The sequence below is a fragment of the Urocampus carinirostris genome, chromosome 11 (genome assembly GCF_059441175.1).
Source record: "Urocampus carinirostris isolate Australia breed hairy pipefish chromosome 11, RoL_Ucar_1.0, whole genome shotgun sequence".
Lineage (NCBI taxonomy): Eukaryota > Metazoa > Chordata > Actinopteri > Syngnathiformes > Syngnathidae > Urocampus > Urocampus carinirostris.
In genome coordinates this window covers 39,791,269-39,819,191 of record NC_142359.1, presented here as the reverse complement: position 1 = coordinate 39,819,191, position 27,923 = coordinate 39,791,269, and the positions used below count along the sequence as shown (strand labels likewise).

At 38.8% G+C, this 27,923-nt stretch overlaps 1 protein-coding gene across 4 annotated transcripts; it reads left to right on the top strand.

The window, feature by feature from the left end:
• Positions 1–26,355, top strand: pfkfb3 (6-phosphofructo-2-kinase/fructose-2,6-biphosphatase 3). 4 transcript variants are annotated; one of them, XR_015851965.1, is made up of 16 exons: positions 1–3,148; positions 9,971–10,099; positions 10,745–10,841; positions 12,570–12,636; positions 14,173–14,247; positions 14,317–14,373; positions 14,972–15,096; positions 17,349–17,556; positions 17,623–17,769; positions 17,843–17,947; positions 19,422–19,551; positions 20,769–20,896; positions 21,983–22,171; positions 22,298–22,320; positions 23,304–23,676; positions 24,862–26,355. XR_015851965.1 is itself a non-coding variant. In XM_088346860.1 (16 exons), exons 2-16 carry the CDS (start codon positions 3,070–3,072, stop codon positions 23,308–23,310), a joined length of 1,566 nt encoding a protein of 521 aa, XP_088202986.1. In that variant the 5' UTR covers positions 1–275; positions 417–3,069; the 3' UTR covers positions 23,311–26,355. The 4 variants fall into 4 exon arrangements, 3 of the variants coding, with proteins under 3 accessions (XP_088202986.1, XP_088202987.1, XP_088202985.1); XM_088346860.1 differs by having other exon boundaries at positions 1–275; positions 417–3,148; positions 23,304–26,355; XM_088346861.1 differs by having other exon boundaries at positions 9,974–10,099; positions 23,304–26,355.
• Positions 26,356–27,923: the final 1,568 nt, after the last annotated feature.

The window sequence follows — 27,923 nt, the reverse complement described above, 5'->3', positions numbered from 1 at the left end:
CCAGGAGCTACAACCCTTCAGAAACTGCTTCATTCGAGACGGTTATATTTTGATCATTGCGGGGACCTGGAACAATTCGAGGATACCTGAGGCTATCATCCAATCAGTCGGCAGCCATTTCCATTGTACTTTTGTATAATGACAATGAACACTTTTATTCAACTGGAATTCGGTGTTCTGTTTTTTTCTCCTGTTTTCCCCTTTTTTTTCCTATAGTTTTTATTTTGTTACAGTTGTCATTTTATACTTTTAGTCTGTAAGGACGTCATCTCAAGGTAAGTTTGACCCTTGGTGGCTTTATGAAGGGGGTCACTACTTTGCAGATTCACTTTTCGTGAGTCCAGATTTTTTAAAATGGTTGTGTGGATTTTAAAATGCTGTAGAATTGACGCTTAATTTGATTTAAATTGTTTTAGTGTTCCGCAGGTTCGAGAGCGTTCAGGGTCCGGGCACCGGTGCTGTGGAATGCTCCTCCCCCTGAGATCCGATCTGCAACCTCAGTGGAAATGTTTAAATCTAAGCTTCAAACACACTTCTACTCTATAGCATACGAATAACCTATACTTTTTGTGGACAATACATCTGTATTATTTGTAATTGCAACATCCTTTGCTGTCTGGTAATCCTGAAAGGGGGATACCACATGCGCGGTCCCTTCTCAAGGTTTCTTCATTTTCCTCATGTTGAGGTTTTTGAGTTTTTCCTTGCCATCATGTTGGTTCCAGATCAGGGGATAGTGTAATAATAGTCTGATATAATAGTCTGTGCAAAAACCTGTGCAGCCCTTTGAGACTCTTTGTGATTAAGGGCTATACAAATAAAAATGACTTGACTGGACTTACATTGTTGAACCTTGAAAATGTCATGTTTTATCAAAAACTAAACTCTGAAGCTGACATTTTAGATTAGGGTCTTTAAGTTGGCAATCGACATTTGTGGTTTGAACAAATTTATTGACACTAATAACAAAAAACAAACATGACAATCACAACAGCAATCAAGCACATTCACAATATTATATTCCAATATGACGTTATTAACAGCAAACACAATGTGAGGTTTGAACAACCCTTCTCAAAAATCCTAGTAGCAATCAAGCATATTCACAATTTCATTATATAACATCTTTGTTAGTGTCAATAGATCTGTCCAGGCCAAAGTCAATTGTCTTCGGTCCGAACAAATCCGCCGACACCAACAGCAGCAAAACAAAAACGACAATTAGAGGTAAGATCGGGCCAAAAAAAAGCAGCCGAGCCCTACGCAGGCCCAAGGGGTATTAAACCCGACCCAGACCGAGCTCGACTAATTAACTGGATTTGCTGGCCCTAGCCCGAAAGGAGCCCGAAATTACATATTTTATTTATAAGGAGGGGTGATTTATGATAACAAATTAAACTCTGCCTTTTGTTACAACATCTAGGCCTAAGTTTAATAAAACTGTATAAACATTTACATCTTTTATATTTCTGTGTCTGCACTGCAGATGTTACATTAAGCGACAATCTGTCATTGACGGTTCTTTTTAGAGGCGGCGTAAACATTTAAGGGCGTCCGTCATTTTGACGACTTGATCATTGGGCCATAATCCACAGCAGCAGTACGTCCTTAAGATTCTAGCGTTGGCTTCGCTGAGTGTCAAATTGACACTCAGCGAAGCCAACGCAAGTCTCTGTATCATTTTCGACTATCAATTTGAAAGTGCTCCACACTTCACTCTTACCAGAGTGTGTTTTCCTTGTCAGTTCTCCTCTCTTTAGTTTATCCTTCACTTCTTGTTGGTCCATATCGGGGATACCAGGCCAAAATCATGCGAATTTGCGGAGGGGAAAATTATTAAGAGGACAGCATTCACGTGCACAGAGCATGCTCTGGCTCCGTTAAATAGCAATTACAGCTCCTTCTCCGTTTTATCCAAATTATTTATTTTATAACAAGTATTCCTTGGTATCCATACATAGTTTAAGTATATATTTTTTAATGAACATATATTTACAATTATTAATTAATTTATTTAAAAAAAAAAAAAAAAAAAAAAAAAACAGGATAGAGCAGGACCGGACCCAACCCGACCCGACCGTAATGACTGACATTTCAGGCCCGACCCGGCCCGAAATTGCCTCGGGTTCGGGTTAGGGCTTGGGCTCGGGCCATAAATCTTAGGTCTAACGACAATCTCAACAACCATCAAGCATAATCACAATTTTGTTATATCTGACAATATGACGTGACGATATGACGTTTTAACACTTCTTCCTGACATTTTCAACATCAATTGAACAATTTCAGAGTTATTATCTTTTAATAGTAATTAACCAAAGTGTAAAGGGCAAAACTATTGTGCAAGGACATAGCTCTGCCATCCCACCCTCCCAAGCAGCTTCCTCCATTCCTCTTTGTGGGTCCTCTCCCTTCTTACTTCTACTTTCCACAACCCAGGCCGTTGCTGCCGGGACCCCCACAGTGTAGCCCCGGTTCCCCACTCCGGGTGGGTGCAGACGATTCTTCTTTATGGCTGCGTCCTAGGCCCGCCGCTCACAGATTGTATGGTATCTGCAGCCATTTGGAGCACAGCCACTGGGGGGATCTGATTTTTTTATTTTTTATGGTTTGAACAAATTTATTGACACTAATAACAAAAAAAACAATCATGACAATTACAACAGCAATCAAGCACATTCACAATATTATATTCCAATCTGATGTTATTGTAAAGCGAGTGTTGGTACTTGGCTAACTAATGACAAAATCTTAAATATTCCCGTGCCTTTAATCGGTAGTAAGTACAGTGAACACCAGGTGACGCTGCCCTACCTTGTGACGTTATATTCTGTCGTCATGTCAGTCACGTTGCTTCTGAGCCAGCCGAGATTAAATAGCGGATGTGCGCCGCAGACCGGCAGATTAGCTCTACTCAAAGCTCAACCCGTCTCATTCGTTGCTAGTGGATTTAATTTTACAGGCTCGGGAAAAAAAATCACAATTTATTTCATTTTCATTTAGGTGTTTTAAAATACCGGGTGCTTCCTACCTACGGTGTGTGGTTTCCCCCCTTCAAGTCCTCAAGGAATGCCCAGAGAGCTGACCCAGAACCGGATCCAAAAGACTTGGGTTCCTACCAAGGATGACAAGCCGACCCCTCGTGGAGGTAGATTAAAATTCTATTCATTGGACAATTGTATGTATTTTTAAAAGATTAATTGTTTATTGACCTCTGCTGTACCGTGTGCTAACCGCACATTCGACAACCACGCCCCCGTTTGAAAAACTCCCCGTTTATTTTATTTTTTATCGTTTTAACATATTAATTTCAGATGTTTTCAATTTTTATGCTATATTTTGTTTAACTTTATATGTCTCGTTCTTGTCTGAGATTTGTATTTTATTATATCTCTTTTTATTTCATTTTGCAGTGCAGTTTGATAGTGCACTTGTCTTTCTTTTACCGGCGAGCACCACTACGTGATTCGACATCGGTCGCAATGGCAACCGTATTGCAAACGCAGACTGCTAATAGATGCTGTAAAAAACACAGTCAAACTCGCAGAAATCAATTATGGCCTAATAAGTTTGACTTTTGAATTAATGATTTGATTTTATCGAGCGTATTTTTTTTTCCAAAATAAAGATTACTCATTGGTAAAAAGAGCTAAACTTGTTTTAGATTTCACTCAACTTAAAAGTGGAGTGCGTCGTCTGTGGGGTCCTTAAAACGTGGAATATAAAATATTTTCTCTAATTAAATGTGTCTGTGTTAACAATGCCCCACTGAGTTTAAAAAGCCTTTATACACCCCCCCACCCGTTCCGTGGGTGGAACACAGAGAGTAAAAGTAAGATAAGGGCAGATTGGTGCGGTAGGAAAAATCAAATAAAGGCTCTTTGAACTCAGTTGAGCGTTGTTGACACATGCATATTAGAGATAATATTTTAGTTTAAACTTTTTAAAGACACATCAAACGCACCCCACTTTAGCTACAAATTCAACAACATTGGCAGTATTTATCGAAAATTGCCTTAAAATTGAACCTTTTCTTCTCCAACATGTCCATTTTGCTTTGTTTGATCTAAAAAAACAGTATTACTTGAATTCATGTAATTATTTACATAGTGGTTAGAAGTGAGGCTTAATTTGATTTGAATTTTTTTTCCCCCTGTTGAACCTTGAAAATTTCATTTTTTAATTAAAAACTAAACTCTGAAGCTGACACTTCAGACTACGGTCTTTAAGGTGGCAATCAACATTTGTGATGTTATTGTAAAACAAAGCTGAATACAGTACTATTCTTTTACAGTTTATGTAATTTTTAAGAATGATGACAATTTCAGTAATGTTACATGAACGAAATTTAAACCATTTTTTTTATTTTTTATTTTTTTTAATACCTTAATATTAGCTGTAGTTATTGGCCTCCACAATATGTATCCTTAAAATAACCCGTAAAATATCAGTCAAGTACCGACATTGTACACTGGCTACAATTTAGGTAAAACTGTTTTTTTCAAAAGGAACTTGTGTAATATTTGACCTAGTTGTCGCTGTATGGTGGAGTGCAGTCGAAAGCGAGTGCTTCAAAGCAAACAATTTTGTGTTAAAAGATGATGATACTATATATGCACCCAATAGCTCCTTTTGTTTGTTTTTTTTCTCAGCTTTTCACTACTTTTTCATTTTGGTATTTTTTTCTCATCTCATCAGCTGCACTGCTTATCCTCAGTAGGGTCGCGGGTGTGCTGGAGCCCATCCCAGCAATCATCAGGCAGTGGGCAGGGGACACCCTGAACTGGTTGCCAGCCAATTGCAGGGCACACAGGAACAGACAACTCACTCGCTCAGTCACACCTAGGGACAATTTGGACCGACCAATTCACCTGAAATGCATGTCTTTGGAATGTGGGAGGAAACCGGAGTGCCCGGAGGAAACCCACGCGAGCACGAGGAGAACATACAAACTCCGCACAGTAAGGCCGGGAGCTGGATTTTAACCCACGCAGGAGGTTCCCACGACCTCAGAACTGTGCCCCACACGCGCTAACCACTGCGCCGCTGTGCTGCCCGGTATTTTTTTCTTTTTTGTTCTATATACCTCTCTTCCTTTAAGTCATTTTGTGCACAATTTTACATAAAATTTCGTCGTGTAAGGATTAAATCGGCAAAAACAACCCGAAGAGCCGTTTGGGACCTGAAAGAGCCGGTTCTTTTTAGTGAGCCGAGCCGAAGAAGCTTGTTCTCGAAAAACTCTACTGACTTTACTCAACGTTCTACCTCATTTAGAACACAGCGTCAGGGAAACCCGTGTATTTTTACCTTCATGCACTGTAACTTTGACTTAATTCGCTTCTTAATTAGCAATTTTGAGCCCTGATTTTTGTGAGCTGGCTAGATTTTCTTGTGCGTGTAAAAGCTCTGGGTAGTGTGCAATTGTGCACACACGCAGCTTAGAGGGAACATTGCGCGGGATAGATTTTCTTGTGCGCGATTGCGCACGCGCGCAGTTTAGAGGGAACATTGCCGACGATCATGTAAAATTAATCAATTCTCATGTTCACTATTTAAAAAAAAAACAGGTTTGCATGAAAGTTCATATATATTTTAATGAGCAAAAATGTTTTCACCACTAGAAGGGGCTAAATAAATAAAAGCCCTTATGCTTTATTTTCCACTGCGCCTAGCCCAGGGTTGTCAAACTCATTTTAGCAGGGGGACACATGCTGGAAAAAAAAATCTCACTGGGGCCAGACTAATAGATTAAAGAGGGAGAAAAAAGGATGGATAAAAAAGATAAAACAAGGGAGACGACATAAAAGTGAAGGAGAATGGGGGAGAGGGAAGTCAAAAGAGAAAGTGAGAAAAGATGAGGAGAGGGAGAAAAAAATGCAAAAGTGAGAAAGTTAGAAAGACAGAAAGTTAAAAAGAGGGCGTAGGAAAAAAGTGAGAGAAAGGGGGCAAAAGAGAAAGCAAGAGCGAATGAGAGAGAGCAAAATGAATAGAGAAAGATGGAGAGAGGGGAAAGGAAAACGGACAAAGAAATACAGTGCCAGTAACTTTAAATGTGATGCTTGGCTTTGGCGTTATCAAGTGGACATATTTAAAACTACATCTCATTGGGTTTTTTGTGCTCTCAGTATTGTCTTTCGGGCCAGATTCAAACCTTTGGCGAGACTGATCTGGCCCGCAGGCAGCATGTTTAACACCTGTACCCTATGTGCTTTTCTCTTCGATATTGCATTTAAAATTGTTCATAAATGCCATGGTGTGCTTGCTTGCACTATTTTTTTTTTGTCCTCTCGTTTAGTTTTTTGGTAATTGGTAGCACGGCGGCGCAGTGGTTAGCGCGTGTGCGGCATAGTTCTGAGGTCGTGGCAACCTCCTGAGTGGGTTCAAATCCAGCTCCCAGCCTTACTGTGCGGAGTTAGTATGTTCTCCCCGTGCTTGCGTGGGTTTCCTCCGGGCACTCCGGTTTCCTCCCACATTCCAAAAACGTGCATTTCAGGTGTATTGGCCGGTCCAAATTGTCCCTAGGTGTGACTGAGCGAGTGAGTTGTCTGTCCCCGTGTGCCCTGCAATTGGCTGGCATCCAGTTCAGGGTGTCCCCTGCCCACTGCCTGATGATTGCTGGGATGGGCTCCAGCATCCCCGCGACCCTACTGAGGACAAGCGGTGCAGCTGATGACATGAGATGGGATGAGAGATGGTTGCATGTTTTTGTTTGCATAGCGGAGGAATTGTGAGGGGAGAAGCACATTGAATACAGGAACGGGTTGATTGTTTTTTCAGAGGTCCTTTGTTGTTTCTGTCTACATTGGTTAAACGTTAAAATGTAAATGGTTAAAACTTATGTAGTAGTTGTTTTTTATAGCGCATAAAGAGTTTATTTTTCTCATTTTTATTTGGTTGTGTAGTTCGTTTTCTATCGATACTGTGTTGCCTGACTTTAGAGTTGTTCAGTATAAAAGAGTTTTGATTACCGTATTTTCCGCACTATAGGGCGCACCTGGTTATAGGGCGCACCCCCAAAAAAGTTTTTGGTCCTATATCTTCCATAGATAAGGCGCACCGGATTATAAGGCGCTACAATGGGAACGTCGACATAACAGTCAGATGATTCAGTCAAACTGATTACCCCCTTAACATTCCCAAAGCTTGCAAAGAAGCAAATACGTGTCATAGACACGTGCGGATGCGGTGTCCGTACGATGTCACTTAAATGCGTCATTTTAAATATCATTCGGAAGGTTAAAGTCTTGGAATTCAAGAAATGGCAACCATTCCTTAGTTTCTATTTTCTTTTTCGCTCGCAACTTTACTGTGCATATGACAATAAACACTTGGAATTGAGTTTAATTCACTCAACTCATCACAGCAACATCAAGATCGTTCTAAAACAAAATACCGGTAAAATATAAAGCCGCATAACTCACCTAAGTTCTCACGTTCAATAATGATACGCAATCATGGTCTTCTTACAACCGTGAGTGTAGTAAATCCAGGAGAGTAAAATATCTACAGATACAGACTAATGAAACATGTTTCTTTATGGCGTTGTTTAGCAAGCGTGCTATTCAGTCATCTTTTTCGGCCAATTGCAGGGTGTGTTTTGGCCCTCTAGCGTATCCAAGGCTCCGAATAACTTCAGCCAATAGCGGTCGATGTAACGGATGATTGACACATCTTTTTCGGCCAATTGCAGGGTTTGTTTTGGCCCTCTAGCGTATCCGAGGCTCCGAATAACTTCAGCCAATAGCGATCGATGTAACGGATGATTGACACATCTTTTTCGGCCAATTGCAGGGTTTGTTTTGGCCCTCTAGCGTATCCGAGGCTCAGAATAACTTCAGCCAATAGCGATCGATTTAACGGATGATTGACACATCTTTTTCGGCCAATTGCAGGGTTTGTTTTGGCCCTCTAGCGTATCCAAGGCTCCGAATAACTTCAGCCAATAGCGATCGATTTAACGGATGATTGACACATCTTTTTCGGCCAATTGCAGGGTTTGTTTTGGCCCTCTAGCCAATCCGAGGCTCCGAATAACTTTAGCCAATAGCGATCGATTCAAATGATGATTGACACATTGGTTAGCCAATGAAACGCCGGTATATAAATCCCAGCATACACCGCGGACTACTCCACGTTCGAGGGAAAATCGAGTCGGCGGCTGTTGCGTAAGTTGCGAGACCTTGCGAATTTTTATATTGAGCCATATATAAGGCGCACTGTATTATAAGGCGCATGATCAGCTTTTGAAAAAAATTAAGACTTTTAGGTGCGCCTTATAGTGCGGAAAATACGGTAGTTAAAAGTTGTCGGGTCAAAAAATTAAGGATAATATAATATATTGGTATGATTATTATTCATTCATGCGTTTCATGCATACTGTTACATTATTGTAGGTACTATATCGGTTAAAGTAACGATTAAATCTTTATGAGATGTTTGGGAGCCGAAATGTCTCTCTGTAGTGAATTTAGCTGAAAAAGCCCGTTCTCTAAATGGAGCTGGAATTCCCATCACTAATAAGTTGCTCGTTACAATAACATACAAGCAGCGGTACTGACATTTAATACTGTCATTTACCAAATCACCAAAATGAGTTTTATCTTTAATTAAATTTGAAAGATTGATCGGTGATTTGGTCTGTATTGCCATCAGAACAACAGTAGTTAATATTAGTCAAATAAATGACAAGCAACCAGTTTGTGGGTGTGACTTTTTTTGCTGTGTCATTGCCTTTCTTAACTAGTGTATTTATGATTCAATAATTTACAAAAAGGCAGTACGGCGGAACAGTGGTTAGCGCGTGTGCGGCACAGTTCTGAGGTCATGAAATCTAACCTCCTGTGTGGAGTTTGCATGTTCTCCCCGTGCTTGCGTGGATTTCCTCCGGGCACTCCGGTTTCCTCCCACATTCCAAAAACATGCATTTCACGTGAATTGGCCGGTCCAAATTGTCCCTAGGTGTGACTGAGCGAGTGAGTTGTCTGTCCCTGTGTGCCCTGCGACTGGCTGGCAACCAGTCCAGGGTGTCCCCTGCCCACTGCCCGATGATTGCCCCCGCACCCTACTGAGGATAAGCGTGCAGATAATGGATGGGTGGATGGATAGTTTACAAGGGCACACATTCATTATAGATCAAGCTTCTTGAATTCTGCTCTAAAATTGTACCAGATCGATGCATTTTCTTTCGGGGGTCTTGTCCCTCGAGACCAGGAGTTTCGAGGCTTGTTCAAGCATCGACCTACTTTTTGTTTCTAATTGGCGCAAAGAGCACCCAGTTTTATTTAAATTTCTAAAATGGCAACTTAACAATATGGCTTGCTAAATACCTAAAAGGGTAGCTTAATAGTTAGCTAAAAGGTAAAGAGGTAAAAAACTAAAAGTGGTCTAGATAGCTAGCTAAAAAAGTAAAAAGCCGGATAGAAAGCTAAAAAAAACCTAGATAGCTAACTAGAAAGGACAAAATATACTTTGATAACTCGCATGCAAAAAATGTAAAAAGCTGGCTGGACAGCTTGCTAAACATCTTGAAAAATGTAGGAGGATGGCTAGCTACAAAGCTAAAGAAGTAGCCAGATAGCTGGCTAAGAAAACACATTTTGCTCATTCGCTTTATAAACCCCTTACATTGGAATTTAGTTTGTTGTATTTCCTGTAAAATAAATCTGTAAGATTAAACACATTTGTTTAATACATTAATAGATTCTCATTCATTCTCTTAATGGTTCAAAAATAACTATTAATACTTGAGTTGTTTTTTGTCCATGAAGCCCATGAAGAAAAAAACTTGACTAGAAAATCACAATGACCTAGCACTGATGAGCTATTTTCAGAAAAGGTCCGTGGGCCCCTCAACTGTCCTTAGGGGGTACTACGTTCGAGATCCCTGCCCTAGACTGTTCACAAAATTCTGAAGTGTGTCCTCGTAAAGCCGACGACGTTTTTTCAAACTGTGTTTTTTTTCTCCCTCCAGCAGGCGGCGTCCCCTACCTGGCCAATCCCCCCATGGTTATCGTAATGGTAGGCCTGCCAGCTCGGGGCAAGACATATATTTCCAGGAAACTCACCCGCTACCTCAACTGGATAGGCATGCCCACCAAAGGTTTGTACCGACTTAGTCATTGAGATGCAGGGGCGTTACGGGGGGTGGGCAGAATGGGGTGACTTGTAGTGGTGGGGGCAGTCTGAAACCGAGAAGAAAATTGTGTCATTGCCTTTCTTAACTAGTGTATTTATGATTCAATAAATTACAAAGAAGGCAGTACGGCGGCACAGTAGTTAGCGCGTGTTCTGAGGTCATGAAATCTAACCTGAAATCTAAAGGCAAAATTAAATAAAAAAAGGAAAAAAAAATAGAGCAGGAAAAAAGAATTAAAAAGATGGGGGGAGTAAGAAAGGAAGTGGGAAAAAGTGAGAAAATTAGAAAAGGCTAGAAAAAGAAAAAACAGATCAACCAAACTATATTAACGAGAGAGTAAAGGGAAGCTGGAGAAAAAAATAAGTAAAAAGCTAGAACAAAAAAGAATCAAAATAATAAAAGAAAGAAATGAAACAGACAGAAAAAAGAAAGCAAGCAGGAAAAATGGTGAAACACATCCCTGAAAATAACTGGAAAAAGTTCAAAAAATGGTGGGGGTAATAATGGTTGCGACCCCTTGTGCATTTGATATGACCCCCCATAACCCCTGAAACTTAAGCCCATTGAAATGAGTCAAATATTTTCTTACAATGACATTTTCTCCTGCAGTCTTTAATGTGGGAGAGTATCGCAGGGAGGCGGTCAAGAACTACAGCTCCTACGATTTCTTCAAGTCAGACAACGAGTGTGCTGTCAAGATCAGGGAGTAAGTGGAACAAATAGAGACAAAATACCGTAAATACCAGACTACAAGTCGCTACTTTTTTCTACATTTTTAACACTGCAGTTCACAATAAAACACACCTCAACGGCTTGTCCATTTTTGAATTCTTTTTTTTTTTTTTCACATTAACTGTCCTGAAGGTGTCTGAGGCGCCTACCTGCGCAATTCCCTATCTACGGTGCCCCCCGAGGCCCCGTCCATCATGTACGCAAGAGTGCAACAAAAACATTGCTGTACAGTACTGAATAAAATTCGGAAGCCAGAACAATCACAGTTGAGCAATGCGACTGATATTAAGCTCTCCCATACCTTGCAAACATTACAAAGTGATAGACCAAATATTGCTACTGCTACACAAAACTGTTCCCACGATCCTTAGTCTTAAAATGCAGTGAATGCATTATTCTAAAAATAAAAAAATATTGGCAATAAAATGTCTTTAGTCATTTTTTAAACGTCTTAAAAATCTTAACACAAAGATTATTAATTCTCCACATCCAGGAAGTACAATTTATTTTTTTTCCAAGCATGTCTTTTTAGAATGGTACACCCAAAATTGTTTATTGATACAGCAGTGTTATGTTTTTCCAAAAAGTTTACATTTGGCCAAAAAGTCATTTTTCATGCATCAGGATGAAAATGCTTCATGAATGTAGCAGAAGAGTTATTTGGAATTGGTAGTCATCTGCCAGTTTTTACTGTGGATCCATGAAGTACTGTAAATATCCTTTTTATTTACTATTTATCATGTCTAAAACTTTGGAAAGTGTTTTTTCAGATGGAATGCTTTCAACTACATCAAAATGTTATTTAAAAAAATAAACATTTGTTAAAAATGCCTCTAATTCATTTGGTGTTTTGTTAGTTTCAATTGAGTTTTTTTTTCAACATTTTAAATTTAATTTCAAAAGGCAAATAAAAAAGTCTTTAAGTCTTGAATTTAAGTTGTCTTAAACTGTAGAAACCCTGATAAAAAAATAATTATCGATGCCAACACTAGTTACTAACTTAGGAGGGGTATGCAATAATAATCTGACTGTTACTGGACTGGTGAAACAGCTTTGACGTCAGTTTTCAGCTTGTAAAATATACCTGATAATTAGTCCCCTGCCACCACACTAAAATATTCAATCAGTCGACACTATTTATAAGAAATATTTCAATTTATGTATATTTTTTTTATGTAGTGGTTACAATACTTGGTCCCCTCTCCTTCACTTTGTCATTTGCACAAGAGATGAGAGAGCTTAAGATCAGTCACATGGCTCCGCATGTGTACAGGCTGTTGTGATCAAGCAGCTTTTTGTAATTTTAATCGGTACAGTACGTTGAGTTTAGTTTTGAAAATGTGTTTGTAGTGCTCCTACTTATATGTTAAAGCTAATTTCATGAACTAGCATATAAACATTGATTGATTTATTTTATTTTTGTTTTTATACTATAGGTCGAGATATGTGTATTTTACATAACATGAGGGTCACCTAGAAGGAGCTGAATATATTGCTGCCATTACCCTGTGAAAATCCAGGCCAAAAACATGAGAAGAAAAATTGTGCGGTTTGGTCACTTTCAGTCTCCGTAGTTTGTTTTCTTCCTTGTGCTTTGTAGCACTCATTTTTGGCTTCACTACGCAATACAGCGACAACTGGTGGTCGGATATTAAAGTGTGTTTTTAATTATGAAAAACGACGTCCTGTCTTTGTTTTTCAGACAATGTGCCTTAGCAGCATTGAGGGATGTCAAGTCCTACTTGCATGAAGAGGGTGGCCAAGTAGCAGTGAGTTTCCCATCATGCATGAGCAGTTCCATAAACAGTTAGTTTTACCTAACAAAGCTAAAAGGGAAGTAGTGAAAAAAAACTGAAATAGGGGAAAAAAAATGTTTGTCCGTATGTTTGTTTAAAGTGAGAGTAACTTTAAGTGTACTGTAAGTGCTTTGTATCAGCAACCCTACGCACACACCTCCATTGTTTGGACTCGCTCAACTGTTTATTTATATATTTTCTTTCATAAAAATAATCTCATTAATCTATTTTTCATGTTTCATTACAATTTAAATGGGTTTTAGTGATCAAGTATGTTTTTTTTTTTTTTTAAGCTGTTTAGGGTTAACGCGGATACTTTAAGGAGATCTGGAACGAACCAATTAGTTTTTAACTACCGTAAATTCCGGACTATAGAGCGCAACTGATTATAAGCCGCACCCACCACATTTTAAGAGGATAACCGCTTTTGTACTTACACAAGCCGCACCTGTATATAAGCCGCATGCGCCCACATTAATACATGTAACATAATCACGAAATTAACCCAAACCCAACTTTGAGTTCGGGTCCCGTTGAAAATAATCCAAGGGAAAAAAAAGTATATTTCCAAAGGTAAGGGTGGGAAAAATATATATCCACTGTTGTCCGCTGCGTCCACAAACACGTCTCACCTTTACTCCACTTCCCATCAGCCCCCGTCGTATTTGCCCCTTCTTTTTGAGTCGCCCGTGGAAAACATATCAGAATAAGTCTCTAAAATACATTACAAAAATATACAGTTGCAAATACATATTATACATGGTCACACATATTTACAAAGAAAGACGGTACACCGAGAGTTTTCAAAGCTTTAATAATAATCTTATAACTTTCATCCCAAACCGTGTCTGTGAAGGGTAGCAAAACGCTTCTACGAACACGCTCGCAACACAAGGAAACGGGTCTGTTAAAAAAATATACGGTACTTGTCACTTCTTGGCTTTTAGGCTAGGATCTTGGCTTAGCATCTTGGCCAAAAGCAAGTGTCTCGGCCTGTTGGCTTTGAAGTGTATCATGATTTGTCTGATAATGGGTAATGAAAAATGGACAATAAACTTTATCCCCCCCTGCCCCCCTCAGGGTAAAGCGTGCTCATCTTCCTCCTTATAACTGACGTCATTAAAGTCGTCTTCCCCATTATGCTCCTTTATTCAAAAACACGCAAGCATCACACTGGCATATATTCCACCGGTCTAAATCCTACCTTTTGTACTCGACGCCGCAACAAAAATACATAAATTGACCGCATCACTGAATAAGATAGATAGATAGATAGATACTTTATTCATCCCCGTCGGGAAATTCACACTTCCAGCAGTCTACCCGTTGTTTATTAACAGATGAACATGATGCCCTAGGGGTGCTTGTAGCGAAGTAGCGGCTTATAGTCCGGAATTTACGGTATTTCATGTCCAGAAAAATTAATTGAGTGATTCGAGCACGGTTCTGGAAGGAATGAAGCTTGTATGAAGTGGTACCACCGTAATTCGATCTTATATTCTACGGCAGGTCTTCGATGCCACCAACACGACCAGGGCCAGGAGAAAACTGATCCTCCAGTTTGGCCGTGAGAATAGCTTCAGGGTAGGATGTCGCCATAGCAACCTCATCGCTCCTGGTTCTGCCGTAACAAAGTTTTTTTTTTCTCCTCAGATTTTTTTCATTGAGTCAGTTTGTGATGACCCTGGCGTCATTGCATCTAATATCATGGTGAGTTGCACCCTTCTAATAATCTCATAGATGATATATTCATTTAATACCCATACAATGATAAAATATCGCCTAACTCTCAGTATTTTTTTTTCAGGAGGAGGAAAAAACACTTATTCCTACCAAAATACATTTTGTTAAAAAAAAGAAAAGAAATTATATACATATACAATAAAAGGCACAGCTAAAAACAACTATTTGAAAAACTTACCTGAAAATTATGATCAATGAAATTTATTTTATTTTTGTGTTGGAACCAGTTTTCAAAATGTTTATGTTCAATTCACTAATATATTTTCCAAGCTTTTTTTTTTTTTTTTTAAAGCAACCATAAATCCGTCAGTATTTTTAATCCGTGCACATTATACTCCAGTCTGTCTTTTATATGAAAACATATTCTACGAAACACTAATTTTGAGAAGGCGCCTTTTACTCCGTTGGACCTTTAAAAATGAAAAACTATTTAACAAATAATAATTTTAAGGGGCCACTGAAAACAACATTAAATTAGGATTAAACTAACACGTTTTTTTTTCAGATAACAGCAATGGTATATTTGTGTTTGTGTATATAATTAAATATACACATTTTCTTCCAGGAAGTGAAGGTTTCTTGTCCAGATTACAAAGATTGCAACAAAACTGACGCCATGTTGGATTTTCAAAGGAGGATCGAATGCTACAAAGCGAGTTACCAGCCTCTGGACCCTGATCAACATGACAGGCAAGACTACATTCAAATCGAATGCTGTTAAAATTTGGGTTTTGCAAAATATGGGGCAACATTCTCTAAAATGGCCTTGAATGAGTTAGGTGCAAAATGCACACGTCTCGGCAGCTAGCATTAGCAAATAGCTGCGAAGGTGGTAATTTGGGTTGGCACAAGCAATGCTAATTCTAATAAGGCCAGCATTTTTGACACCACGTGCATTAGCTACTATTAACACCAAAGCAGGGGTCTCAAATTTTGCTGGCTGGCCATTTGCAGCCCCCAGGATGATGGTCTGAGCCCTCTGCCTTAATATAAAAGTTGAAGGGACACAGTTTATTATTTTCACTGTATTCTGTCGTGCCTACGAAAAAGAGTGCTAAAAGCACAGAGGAAAGGGTAAAATACAGAGACCGTGACCAAAATGCACCTTATTACTTTTGAAAAAAGGAGATAATAAAAATGAAGAAAAAAGTTAAGAGGAAAAGACAAAAATGGAAAGAACAAAGACAAAAAGTAAAACTCAAAAAAAAGGAAAGACAAAAAGTAAAAAATATAAATAAAAAGGAGAGAAAATTGCATTTAATTTTTTAAATTTTATTTTATTTAATTTTTCTCTTTAATTTATTTTTCTTTATTTCCTACCTTATTTGTCTCCATTTTCTGTCTTTTTCCTTTTCCCCTACTTTTTTGTATTCCCATTTTCTTTTGGCTTTCTTTTTTTCTTCTTTCCTATTTACCATTCTTTATATGAATGTTTTTTTCTTTTTTTTTTGTCTTTCTTTCTTTGTCTTTGTTAAAATGTGAAAAGAAGGGTGCTTTTTGTTTACTTTCAGTCTCCCTAGTTTGTTGTCTTCATTGGACAAATTTATGGTTGTACAGTACGACACGTTGCAGTGACCTCTGTGGACAAATACAAAACACCGTCCCTTAATGGACAGCAATTTTTTTTAAAATCAGCCCTGTTTTTGTGAAAAAACCCTTTTGGCCAAACCTTACCCAGACCCTAGCTTCAGCAGCTCCCACCTCAATTGCGTTTGAATTAGAATTAAAATTCAACAGCCATAAATGGGTTCAACTAATACTAATGCAGCTAGCGGTGGTCTAACTGTGCTCATATGCTAGAAAACTTGAAAATCGTTTCTTATTAGCTTTAGTTACCAATGCTAAGAAACCGTTAATTATTGTAAGAAATGTCACACATCAAAATGGCGGGAAATGAGTTAAGAGTAGAAAGCACATAATGCGGCAACTAGCATTAGTGACTAACAATGCTAGGTGTGAAGGTTGTTATTGTTATTAGCGCAAGCTATGCTAATGCTGCACATTAGCAGCCCTTGCATTAGTGATGAGCAACACTAAAGGTACAAGAGCCGTAAATGTGTTCAGCTAGCGGTAGCTTTTGGTTCTGTGCTGATTTGTTGGCAAAATTGCAAATCGCTCCTTATTGGATCTAGTTACAGAAGCTAAGAAACTGTTACTAATACATCTATTATTGTATGACAGCTATTATGGGTGAAGCTAATGCAGCTAGCGGCGACTAACATTTGTAATTAGAGTGATTAGTGCGTTTTTTTCGTAGGCAATATTGCTAATTATTGCTAATTAGATCTAATTACAAACTTTAAAAATCTTTAACCAATTATGTTATTGTACAAAAACAACAACAACAACTTGAGGGGTATGACCAAGATAGATAGATAGACAACAACCATAATTGGGTGCTAACGCAACTAACGTTGACAGTGCCGGTCTTCTGGTGATCCCAAGAGCAAAGAAGTGTTCTGCTGGTTCGAGAGCGTTCTCCATCCGGGCACCGGTGCTGTGGAATGCTCTTCCCCCTGAGATCCGATCTCCAACCTCAGTGGAAATGTTTAAATCTAAACTTAAAACTCACTTCTACTCCATAGCATATGAATAACCTACTCTTCTTGTCGGCTGAAAAATAGTCTGTGTAATATAGTGTAATAATCTGTGAAGCCCTTTGAGACTCTTCGTGATTTAGGGCTATACAAATAAAGATGACTTGACTTGACTTGACTAACACTGAGAGATAGTGGTTCTGAGCTTATTTGTTGACAAAACTGCAAATTGTTGCTTATTATATCTAGCTACAGATGTTAAGAAAAAAAAAATAATTGGTCTGTCACTATAAAAGGAGTCACAAATCACCGTCACGAGTCAAGTCCTAGTTATTTGTATAGCCCTTATTCACAAAATGTCTCAAAGAAGGCATAGGCCACAAATACCGTCGTTTTTCTGTGCAGGGACCTGTCCTTCATCAAGGTGATCGACGTGGGCCGCCGCTTCCTGGTCAACCGCATCCAGGATCACACTCAGAGCAAGATCGTGTACTACCTGATGAACATCCACGTCCAACCTCGCACCATTTACCTTTGTCGCCACGGCGAGACCACAGACAACCTGGAGGGGCGGCTGGGGGGCGATGCCAGCCTCTCGCTGAGGGGCAAACAGGTAAGAAAGCTAGAGCGCATCCTCTTCAGGAACATGGTGGCGAACATTTTGCATCATCTGCTGTAGTTCTCTGCTGCTTTGGCCCGATTTGTTGAGGAGCAACAAATTAAGGATTTGAAGGTTTGGAGCAGCCAGTTGTGCTGCAGTATCCAGACGGCAGAGCATTTGGGGGTCCCGTATGAGCAGTGGAAAGCCCTAAATGAAATTGACGCGGTTGGTGTCACTCTCTTAACACACTTTTTAAGATTATCTGTGCAAATACTCAACTTTTTTGTTGCTGTTTCAGGGAGTTTGCGAGGAGATGACATATGATGAGATCAAGGAGAAGTTCCCTGAGGAGTTTGCTTTGAGGGATGAGGATAAATACTACTATCGATATCCTGCTGGAGAGGTAGGACTCCAAATATTTAAATGCAATCCATCCTATACAATGAACAAGGTTCATACAGGTGCTTAAAGTCCTTGAAAATGTTTGAAAGTGCAGCGTAGTAGTTAGTGCGGCACAGTCCTAAGGTCGTGAGATCAAACCTCCCTGCGTGGAGTTTGTTTGTAATTGCGTGGGTTTCCTCCGGGCACTCCGGTTTCCTCCCACATTCCAAAAACATGCATGTCAGGTTAATCGGCCGCTCCAAATTGTCCATAGGTATGAATGAGCAAGTGAGTTGTCGGTCTCTGTGTGCCTTGCAACTGGCTGGCAACTAGTTCAGGGTGCCCACTGCCCGAAGATAGATGGGATTGGGCTCCAGCACCCCTGCGACCCTACTGAGGATAAGCGGTGTAGATAATGTATAGATGGATGTTTGAATGTCTATTTCGTGTTTACAAGGTCAGGGATTTGCTTGAAGTTGGGGTGAAGGGCTTGAGATTGTTGCCTTCGCCATGTTTCTTGGCAGTCTGACTGAATAGACCATGCAATAAATTAAGAAAAAAATGCCTAAAAATGACATTGACACACCTGCTCTGGTGGCTTGTCATTATGGCGTTGTCATGTGTTGTGTCACAGTCCCATAGTGGTCGTACCCATGAGGGCGTCTCTATTTAGAAAACCGGCTCATTGGCTGAGCTCTCTTTCGGCTCCCAAACCGCTCCTCAGATTTTTTTGTTTTTTCTAAATGAAATATTATCAATAATAATAAAACATTATGCACCAAATTATTTAGTCATTAGCAATTTCATATGTTTCGCACGTAATATAAGTTAAGATATTTACAGATCTAAAAAAAATTGTAAAATACAAAAATTTTTTGGGCCTTTTACAACACTGTACTAATTTCAAGTCGAACACAAAATCATCTTGTTTCAAAAGCAACTCCAATATATTTTTTTCAAATTAATCAAAACCGCCCAAAAAATCATATCCAATTTCCGTAAAGTGGGTCCTCTGTGGCCCTGCGACATGGCTGGCAACCAGTTTAGCGTGTCTTCTGCTTGAAGATAGCTGGGATGGGCTCCAGCACCCCACGACCATACTGAGGATAAGCGGTGCAGATAATGGATGGATGTGGTCTTATTGAACAAAACAACCCCCGACATTCTGTTTTAACCAACCCAAATAATTTAGATTTATACGAAAATACTTTTAGAAAACGTGTTTATTTTGTTTGAAACAATTGTTAAAATGGGGATGTAAAAAAGCACCTGAGGAAGTTAAAAATGTCACCAAATCTGGCCTGTTTGTTGCCCATGGGGTTTTCAGTGTATTACAGCATTTCTAGTCAAAATGTCTCACATCGCACTATTGAAATTGGAATAGACACAGGATTTACCACAATGCACTTAACAAAACAAAGTAAGCGTGTTCTAAATTTGCAATCATGACTTGCATCACCCCAAACAAAGTCCAGTAAGCATTATGTTGACTTTAGTCCTACCAGGACCTGGTCCAGAGGGTGGAGCCGGTCATCATGGAGCTGGAGCGGCAGGAGAACGTGCTGGTCATTTGCCACCAGGCTGTCATGCGCTGCCTCCTGGCTTATTTCTTGGATAAAAGCGCTGGTAGGTTAGAAGCCATCTCACCATCACTTAGTGCAGGGTCAGGAACCGATGGCTCGCGAGCCATATATGGCTCTTTTAATGGAATGAATATGGCTCAGAGACAATAGAGCGAGTAGAACTATTTAGTGTTTTCGCGAGCCTTATATGGCTCTTTTCATGAGTGTATATGGCTCATAGAGACAAAATAGAACTAGTAGAACTATTTAGTGTGGGGGGTTTTAAGGGTTATTGATCTATCTTCGTTATACATTATCCATTATCCGTTATCGGTCAGTTCATAATACGCTACAAAGCCTAGGAGCCGGGACACTTACTCTCAGCCAAAAGGCCAAGCTAAGGTCCTAGCCCTAAAGCCTTGCTGCGATCATTGCGAATGCACCGTTCCCGGAGGTACTGCAATACCGGGCCGATGCGTGGAATGGACAGAGCAAGCTCATATTCCTCTGGCCGTGAAGCAGATGCCGCTGTATTTAACCGCAGGGCCTGATTGTTGCACATGCGAAGCTGAGACAACGTTGACTGCCCAACAGCATATAAAGGGCACAGTCTTGACTAAAGTTTACCGTCAAGGTGTCACACCAACAAACCCTGTTTTTGCTGTGAATCGCTAATTAATCGCTATAAACAATCTATGTTCATAGTTGAGTTACTTTAAGATGCAAACCTCACAATAAACTTTAGCCCAAAACATACCTTTTACCCATAAGCTCTAGAAAAGCACAGAGAGCAACGGAACCATTTATTTGGGTGAGCAGTATAAATGGGACGAAGCTATACACAGGCCAGGACTCGCGCCCTCAATATTCTCGCCCAGTACTGTCTGCACTGAAGTAAATACCTTGGTATACTCGTTTGCAGTATTTTGTGACATTTTTAGCAAAGAATCCTGCTTACACCTTGTTTTGAAACCATTATTTAGGACAAAAATGGCAGTCAAAAAGAGCCTTTTTTATTCCTATTGATATGAGACATGGGCTCTGACATAATTACTTTATAGATTTGATCAAATCCTCAAACATCACTCTGTGAAAAAAAGTGTTCTGAAGAATTAAGAGAGCGGGTTTGGCCGATTTGTTGAATTTGGTCTTATAATAAACTGTGTGGCTCTCTCAAAAATCATGAAAATATTTTTGCTTTTATGACTCTTGGGTCAAAAAGTTCCTGACCCCGGACTTAATGTGAATTAATTTGACTTTTTTACATTTTTAATCTGGCAGTTGAGATGCCATACCTCAAATGTCCCCTGCACACGGTGCTGAAGCTCACCCCTGTGGCCTATGGATGCAAAGTGGAGTCTATCTCTTTGAACGTGGTCGCTGTGAACACTCACAGAGACAGACCGGAGGTAAAGCCTCATTCAAAATGTAAAGTTCGGCGGCCCAAGCTTACAACACTGTGGTGTGGAATAAGATGTTTTTCCGGCCCCTCTATATGGCATTTCTCCCACAAAAGAACATTAACAACAAATTATTTTGCATGTTCAAAACCTTATGAAATTCTAAGTTTGCAGTTTTTGTGTATATGATGTTACGATATGCCTATCTGCTATTGGTTAATGTCAAAACCGTAGCTGATCTATTATTGGTTTGCGTCACAGCATCATGAAGCTGTAAATAGATTATAGGCTGAACAACGCATTTTTTTTAGAATCTCGTCTAAACACACTTGAATCCGCTTAGCTACGGGTCCCACGACTCGCAGTAATGCTACAGGGAGAGGCAAAAGCATGATAACCTAGGAAATGAAGCTTACAATTATTAAGTAATACGAAGAGGGCTTGCGAGTATATTTTTCAACCTGTTTTTATAGTAAAATACAAATAATAATACTAAAAGAAAAAAAAATATTTATTGAAATAAAAAACAGTAAAATATATTTTCAAAACAACTACTTTTTTGAGTATTATTCTTGTATTTTTAACTGTTTTTGTTTTTTTTTTTGTAAATTATAATGATCGCTACCATTGCTAATTGGCGCTAATCAATCGACTGTTTGTACTATTAACGAGAAAATAAGATTGAAGCAAGCTAACATTCTAAGAGTTGTCGCTGTCTCCTCCGTGATCTGCGTTCACCTGCTACCATACCATACCAGCTCAAGACATGTGACACCGAAAACATTTTAAACCATTTTATTTACATTTAGATTTATTTGCGATGCTAATTAATCATAGACCTGTTAAATACACATAAGTGGTGCATAACATATTTTTTTATCTTATTGTTTTTTATCTGGAGTACTAAGGGTTTGAAATGCATTAGCTAATTACCACAGGTTTTTGAACCCTGCTATACGGTCCCTTCCCTTAGCAATTCCCTTCTCAAAACTGATTTGTGTCGCATCCCTGGGCTCTTGTGTACAGCATTTTTATTTTGTTACTTTTAATTCCACTTTTGTACAGTATTCATTGATGAATTATGATCCGGTGCAGGAGGTGAAGAAAAGTCCCGGCAGCTTAATCCGAAGGAACAGCGTTACTCCCCTTACCAGCCCAGAGAGCAACATCAAGAAACCTCGTGTAGAGGACTTGGACGAGGCCCCCATCCAGGAGCTTCCCCATTCTGTGGCTTCCTTAGCGCTTTGCAGCCCCTCGCACCTCCCACTCACGCTGGCAGGCCAGGTGGGTCACGTCGAGAACATTTCAACTTCAATTACATTTTTTAACATCACGTCTTGCATGATTCCTTACTCACTTATTACTCATGCTCTTTTCCTTTGCTGAATTTTCCTGCTCTGCACCTTCTAGCACTGGATGGGCAAAGTTTGCCTGTAAGTATTCACAGAGATACCAAGCTTCAGGGGATACATTTAATAAAACAATTATTGTATGTATCATATCATAGACACAATACTTGGTTTAATTTATATTTGAATTACATGAACTGAAAAAGGAAATTTATCCACATTTCAGTTATATCTTTCCTGACAGAAATGTTAATCAATAGTATCAATAGACAGCAGTATCCATAGAAAGTAGTATGAAAGTATTATTTTACTACGAAACAAGTTGAAATTGGAATATACATTGAATATTTGATGTATTTTTATTACATTCGTTTTACTACGACAAAATAGCGTAAATATTTTAAGACAGAATTTTGAGTATTGTTTTGATAAGAATGATTCCTAAAATTTGTTTATCTTGTTATTTCTATTGTTAAAAATTATTTTCCTTGATTATAGAAAAACAACTTGCAATAAAAAATGGGAGAAGCATATAGATAAAATATTTTAAATTTAAACGGATGTATCTTATTTGTTTCAACCTTTTTGTAGTAGAATAAGAGCAATAATACTCAAAATAAAAACACAATACTTGTCATTCTTATTTCACTGGAAACAGAGGAGCAATAAAAGTGGGGGGAAAGGGCTTTCAATTTTGAGTGTCATTTTTGTTACTTTTCCTTGTGTTTCTTAGTAGTAGAGTACTAAAAATAAAACACATTTAAATGTTGTTTTTAAAATCACCAATAGTTAACACCCTCCTCTAAAACTGTAAATATTAAATTTAACCCCCTCACCCCTTAAAACTATTGAACTAATGTTTTTTTGTGAAGGAAGATTATTTTGCAATGATTTTTTTTTGGACTATCACTTAAACCACTTGCAAAAATGAATGTTTCTTGAATGAAAACAAAACTTTAGCAAGATATTTTGTGTGGCAAATTATATATGAGAATGTTTATGTTGTATTATGTAGGTCTCTTATGCATATTGCTTATAGTTGGCGGTGTTTTTGTGCGTGTTTACAGAACCTGAGGAAACTCTACTAAGCCCAACCCAATGCAAAAGACTCGACAAAGGAAAGTTCTACAAAAAAGCTTTTTTTAAATCAAACGGATGATATCATCACATCACTCCCCTCTTTTTTCCACCTTTTTCTATCCAAAGATGTCACTTTGAAGCAAAATTCATCTTCACCTTCATGCCTTCTTCCATTACATCAGGGGTCTCAAACTCAATTTAGGTTGGGCCAAATGGGGTTTTCAAAAAAAAAACAGCACTGATAAATACATTACGTTATACTCAAAGGGACGGTGTTTTATATTTGTCTACTAGAGGTCGCTGCAATGTGTAGTGCAACCAAAAATGAATCCAAGGAAGACTACAAACTGGAGACTGAAAGTAAGTAAAAAGCAGCCATTTTCCTCACATTTTTACCCAAGACAAAAAAAAGCAAAATAGATTTTTTTTTTAAAGGAATGAAAAAATAGGGGATAAGAAATAAGGAAAGTAGGGGAAGGAAAGGGAAAATTCAATATTGAGGAAAAAGACAAAAAGAAAGAGGTGAAAAAAATGCAATGTTCTCCTTTTTTTCATTCATTTATCTTCTTTTGAAAAGTAATCGGGTGCGTTTTATTCACTTTGAAGTTTCCATATTCTGTCTCCTTCCACATTGTGCTCTTACACTCGTTTACTGTGGCACAACAGAACACAGCATTGTCTATTGAGCACTCTCCCGTTGACTTTTATATTAAGGCAGGGCTCTCGAATTATCATCCTGGGGTTTCAATCGGACCCCAGGCTGCGACTTGATACCCGTGCTTTACATGATTTCATTTTAAACTCAGTTTAGCTTCAATTGTTTTTGATCTGTTACCAGTATTTTTCTCGTTTTCACATTTGAATAATTTTGCACATTTGGGAGGCGTAGAGATAATTATTTTGTTTGAGTTGCTTGGATAAAAGTCCATTTATTTGAACGTGCCTGTTGTGCTTGTCTTTCTCACAAGGTGAATTATTAATTAATCATTCTAATTGAATTACTCCTTATTTTTTTCTCATTTACACTCATCATTAAATGAAACGGGGTTTTAGTTTCTTTGCTGTTGTCTGCTGCGCACAAATCGTAAGCTCTTCTATTTTTCTTATACAGTGGGACCTCGGTTATTGCGGTTAATGGGGACCAAAACCACCCGCGATAAGTGAAAATCCGCCAAGTAGGGACGCACCTAAAAAAAAAATATATATTTTAAAAAAAATATATATATTTTTTTTAATTCTAATTTTTTTAGACACGGTTAATGGGGACCAAAACCACCCGCGAAAAGTGAAAATCTGTAGCCTCGTCAAAAATGCTTAAAAAAAAACCCTATATATATATATATATATATATATATATATATATAATATAATATATGTTTTTTTTTTTTTTTATTATTTTATTCTATTATTATTATTATTTTTAGACCTGCGCAGCTCTGAACCCGCGAACGTGGAACCACGAAGTAGCGACGCCCCTTCAAAAATGCTTATATATATATTTTGTTTTTTGGGAAATTATTTTATTTTATTATTATTATTTTTTAGGCCCGCAAAGCTCTGAATCCACGAACGTCGAAGCGCGAAGTAGCGAGGTCCAACTGTAATACGTCTGTACATATGAATGCACGTACATGGAAGATGGAACTTCTGATTAATGAATGAAATTGTCACCTTGTTTTTTGTACTATTGTGGTGGGACATGAGAGCTGACAGGGTTTGTATACAGTGAACCCCCCCTTCAAATTTTCACTGATTTGCATCGCGCATTGTGTTCTGCATTCCAATTAGCTTTACAGTCTTCGCGTCATCTCTTTATGTGCGACAATTTAACGTTGCCCTTTAATATGTACACATATGTAAAACAGTTTGCCTAAAAAGCGGGCAAAGAGTATTTGTTATTTGGTTTAAATGTTTAATAGTTTAAATGGTCTAACAATTGTAAAAATCAATACGTTATTTTGCAGAGTACGGAACCCCGATTTTTGAAAATTTCCCATTACGTGAAGAATAAGATGTTTTTTTCGGACCCTTTTTACAGCCATTTTAACACTGTACCTTGTCAACAACTTATTTGGCGTACCCAAAATCTTTAAAAGGTTCAAAATTTGCGGCGTTCATGAAAATGTTGTGCGAGTTACGTCTTTAGGAAGCCTGTCTGCTATTCGACATCATGTAAACCACTAGTCTACTTGGGTTGCATCACAGGATGATAAAGCTGAAATGCTATGCTTGAGCTACCTACCAAAAGGCCTGTTTTTCTCACTCTTAGTTCAGATTCTCATGTAGCAATCCTGTTTTTGTTTTTAGTTATGAATCTGAAAGACTTGCAGTAATGCTAAGAGACAAGCAAAAACATGATAACCATGGAAACAAAGCATGTGACTCTCAAGAAATGCTAAGGCACACAAATGACTATCCTCACTTAGTTGCTTGGCTGCAAAAATTGACGATCTGGACTATTTTAAAAAATGAGGAGGCGATTAAAGCAGGGAATATTTTAAGTGTATTATAAAAGTGGTAGTTTGAAAGTCAGTTTCATTTACATTTCGCCATTGTTGACTCTTCTCTGCATCCATCCACTACTCCACTTGACCAGCTCAAATCACGTCATGTCTTTTATATTGTTGTTCAAATGCACGTATATTAGACTCATACTATTTTTTTGTTTTTATCTTGAGAACCAGGCTTTCTGAGCTAAGTACACAACGTTTCTATCCCCCACTATACAGCAATTTTACTTTGCGATTATCACCTCCGTACCAGATTTGTCTTTTTGAAATCGGTTAATGTACATTTGACCCTCTCGTCTATCACAAGTTGTTTTTAAAATGTAATCCACCCATCATAAATGTGTGTTCACTGTACACAAAAACTGCGCACATATTTTTGGCCATGTTAGTACGATATACTTGAAGTGTTTGCTTTTTTTGTTACTGTTTGATCATCATCATTTATTTTGATGTAGTTTTGGACACACAGATGTAATAACTTGAATGTTGCCTCTTTTTGGACCAATAAAACTGAAAGAAGTAAACTGTGTATTTGAGTTATATTGCTTTACTGCACTATCGCAACCTTCTATGGAATTTCCTCAACTGTTGATGGAGTAAATGTGAACCGAACCTGCGACCTTTTTGGTCCCAAGACAACTGCTCTACCTCCTGCTGCCCCATTAGATAATCATAACCTATTTAACCTCAAATTGTCTACAATAAAGATCTTGTAAAATGTAATTTCAGATTTTAAAATCAGTTAAAATATCAAATGCAACTAGGATTTTAAATTGAACCGTTTCCACTTTCTAGATAAGAACGTTTTTGGTCGCAAACTGAAACCTAAACGGCAAAGAAAAGGAAGTCTCATATTCACAAACATACCTTTGTTAAGACTGATCCCACCTGGATGTTCAAAGTTGTACGTTTTGTGTATGGTGCTGGGTAAGTACCCAATTAATGGAATCGCTGAAACAGTGAATACAAGAAGAGAAAACCTCATTCAAAAATGTGGATAAGCATGACAACGAAATTGATAATGTTATTGTCAATGTGCTGATTAAATAATAAAAATAATATATCTGAAAACTCGGGCAGCACGGCAGCGCAGTGGTTAGCGCATACGCGGCACAGTTCTTAGGTCATGAGATCAAACCTTCCTGTGTGGAGTTTGCATGTTCTCCCCGTGCTTGCGTTTCCTCCGGGCACTCTGGTTTCCTCCCACATTCCAAAAACAGGTTAATTGTCCGGTTTAAATTGTCCCGAGGTGTGAATGAGCAAGTGAATTGTCTGTCTCTGTGTGCCCTGCGACTGGCCGTCAACCGTTTCAGGGTGTCCCCTGCCTACTGGCCGAAAATAGCTGGGATGGGCTCCAGCAACCCAGCGACCCTACTGAGGATAAGCGGTGCAGATAATGGAGGAATGAATGAATGAATAGCTGAAAACCCATGTGATATTGACACCATACTCGGTGACACATTCGAATAATCTAACACAACATAAGTAAACAATTGGGCAGCACGGCGGCGCAGTGGTTAGCGCTTGTGCGGCACAGTTCATGTCATGGGAACCTGTTGTCGGTTCAAATCCAGCTCCAGACTTTCTGTGCGGAGTTTGTATGTTCTCCCCGTGCTTGCGTGGGTTTCCTCCGGGCACTCCGGTTTCCTCCCACATTCCAAAAACATGCATTTCAGGTGAATTGGCCGGTCCAAATTGTCCCTAGGTGTGAATGAGCGAATGAGTTGTCTGTCCCCGTGTGCCCTGCAATTGGCTGGCAACCAGTTCAGGGTGTCCCCTGCCCACTGCCCGAAGATGGCTGGGATGGGCTCCGCGACCCTAATGAGGATAAGCGGTACGGCTAATGAGATGGGATGAGATGAAGTAAACAATTAGAAACAAATAATTGTAATACATTACACCTTACACGGGCAAAATTTAGACTTCTCCAATTTGCTACTGCGGCTAGATAGATAGATACTTTATTCATCCCCGCACGGAAATTCACATTTCCAGCAGCATCCCTTCGCTGAGAACAATACAATAATTAAGCAAAAGGAGTACAATCTACAAATACCTAATGTGACATGCTAATAACCACTGTAGCATGTTGCGTAA

Excerpts from the sequence above, each read along its gene's own strand:
- pfkfb3 (XM_088346860.1), top strand. The coding sequence starts at position 3,070 with ATGCCCAGAGAGCTGACCCAGAACCGGATCCAAAAGACTTGGGTTCCT. Across the intron at positions 15,097-17,348 it reads GACCCTGATCAACATGACAG|GGACCTGTCCTTCATCAAGG; the intron begins GCAAGACTACAT and ends TTTTCTGTGCAG. Across the intron at positions 22,172-22,297 it reads CACTCACGCTGGCAGGCCAG|CACTGGATGGGCAAAGTTTG; the intron begins GTGGGTCACGTC and ends TGCACCTTCTAG.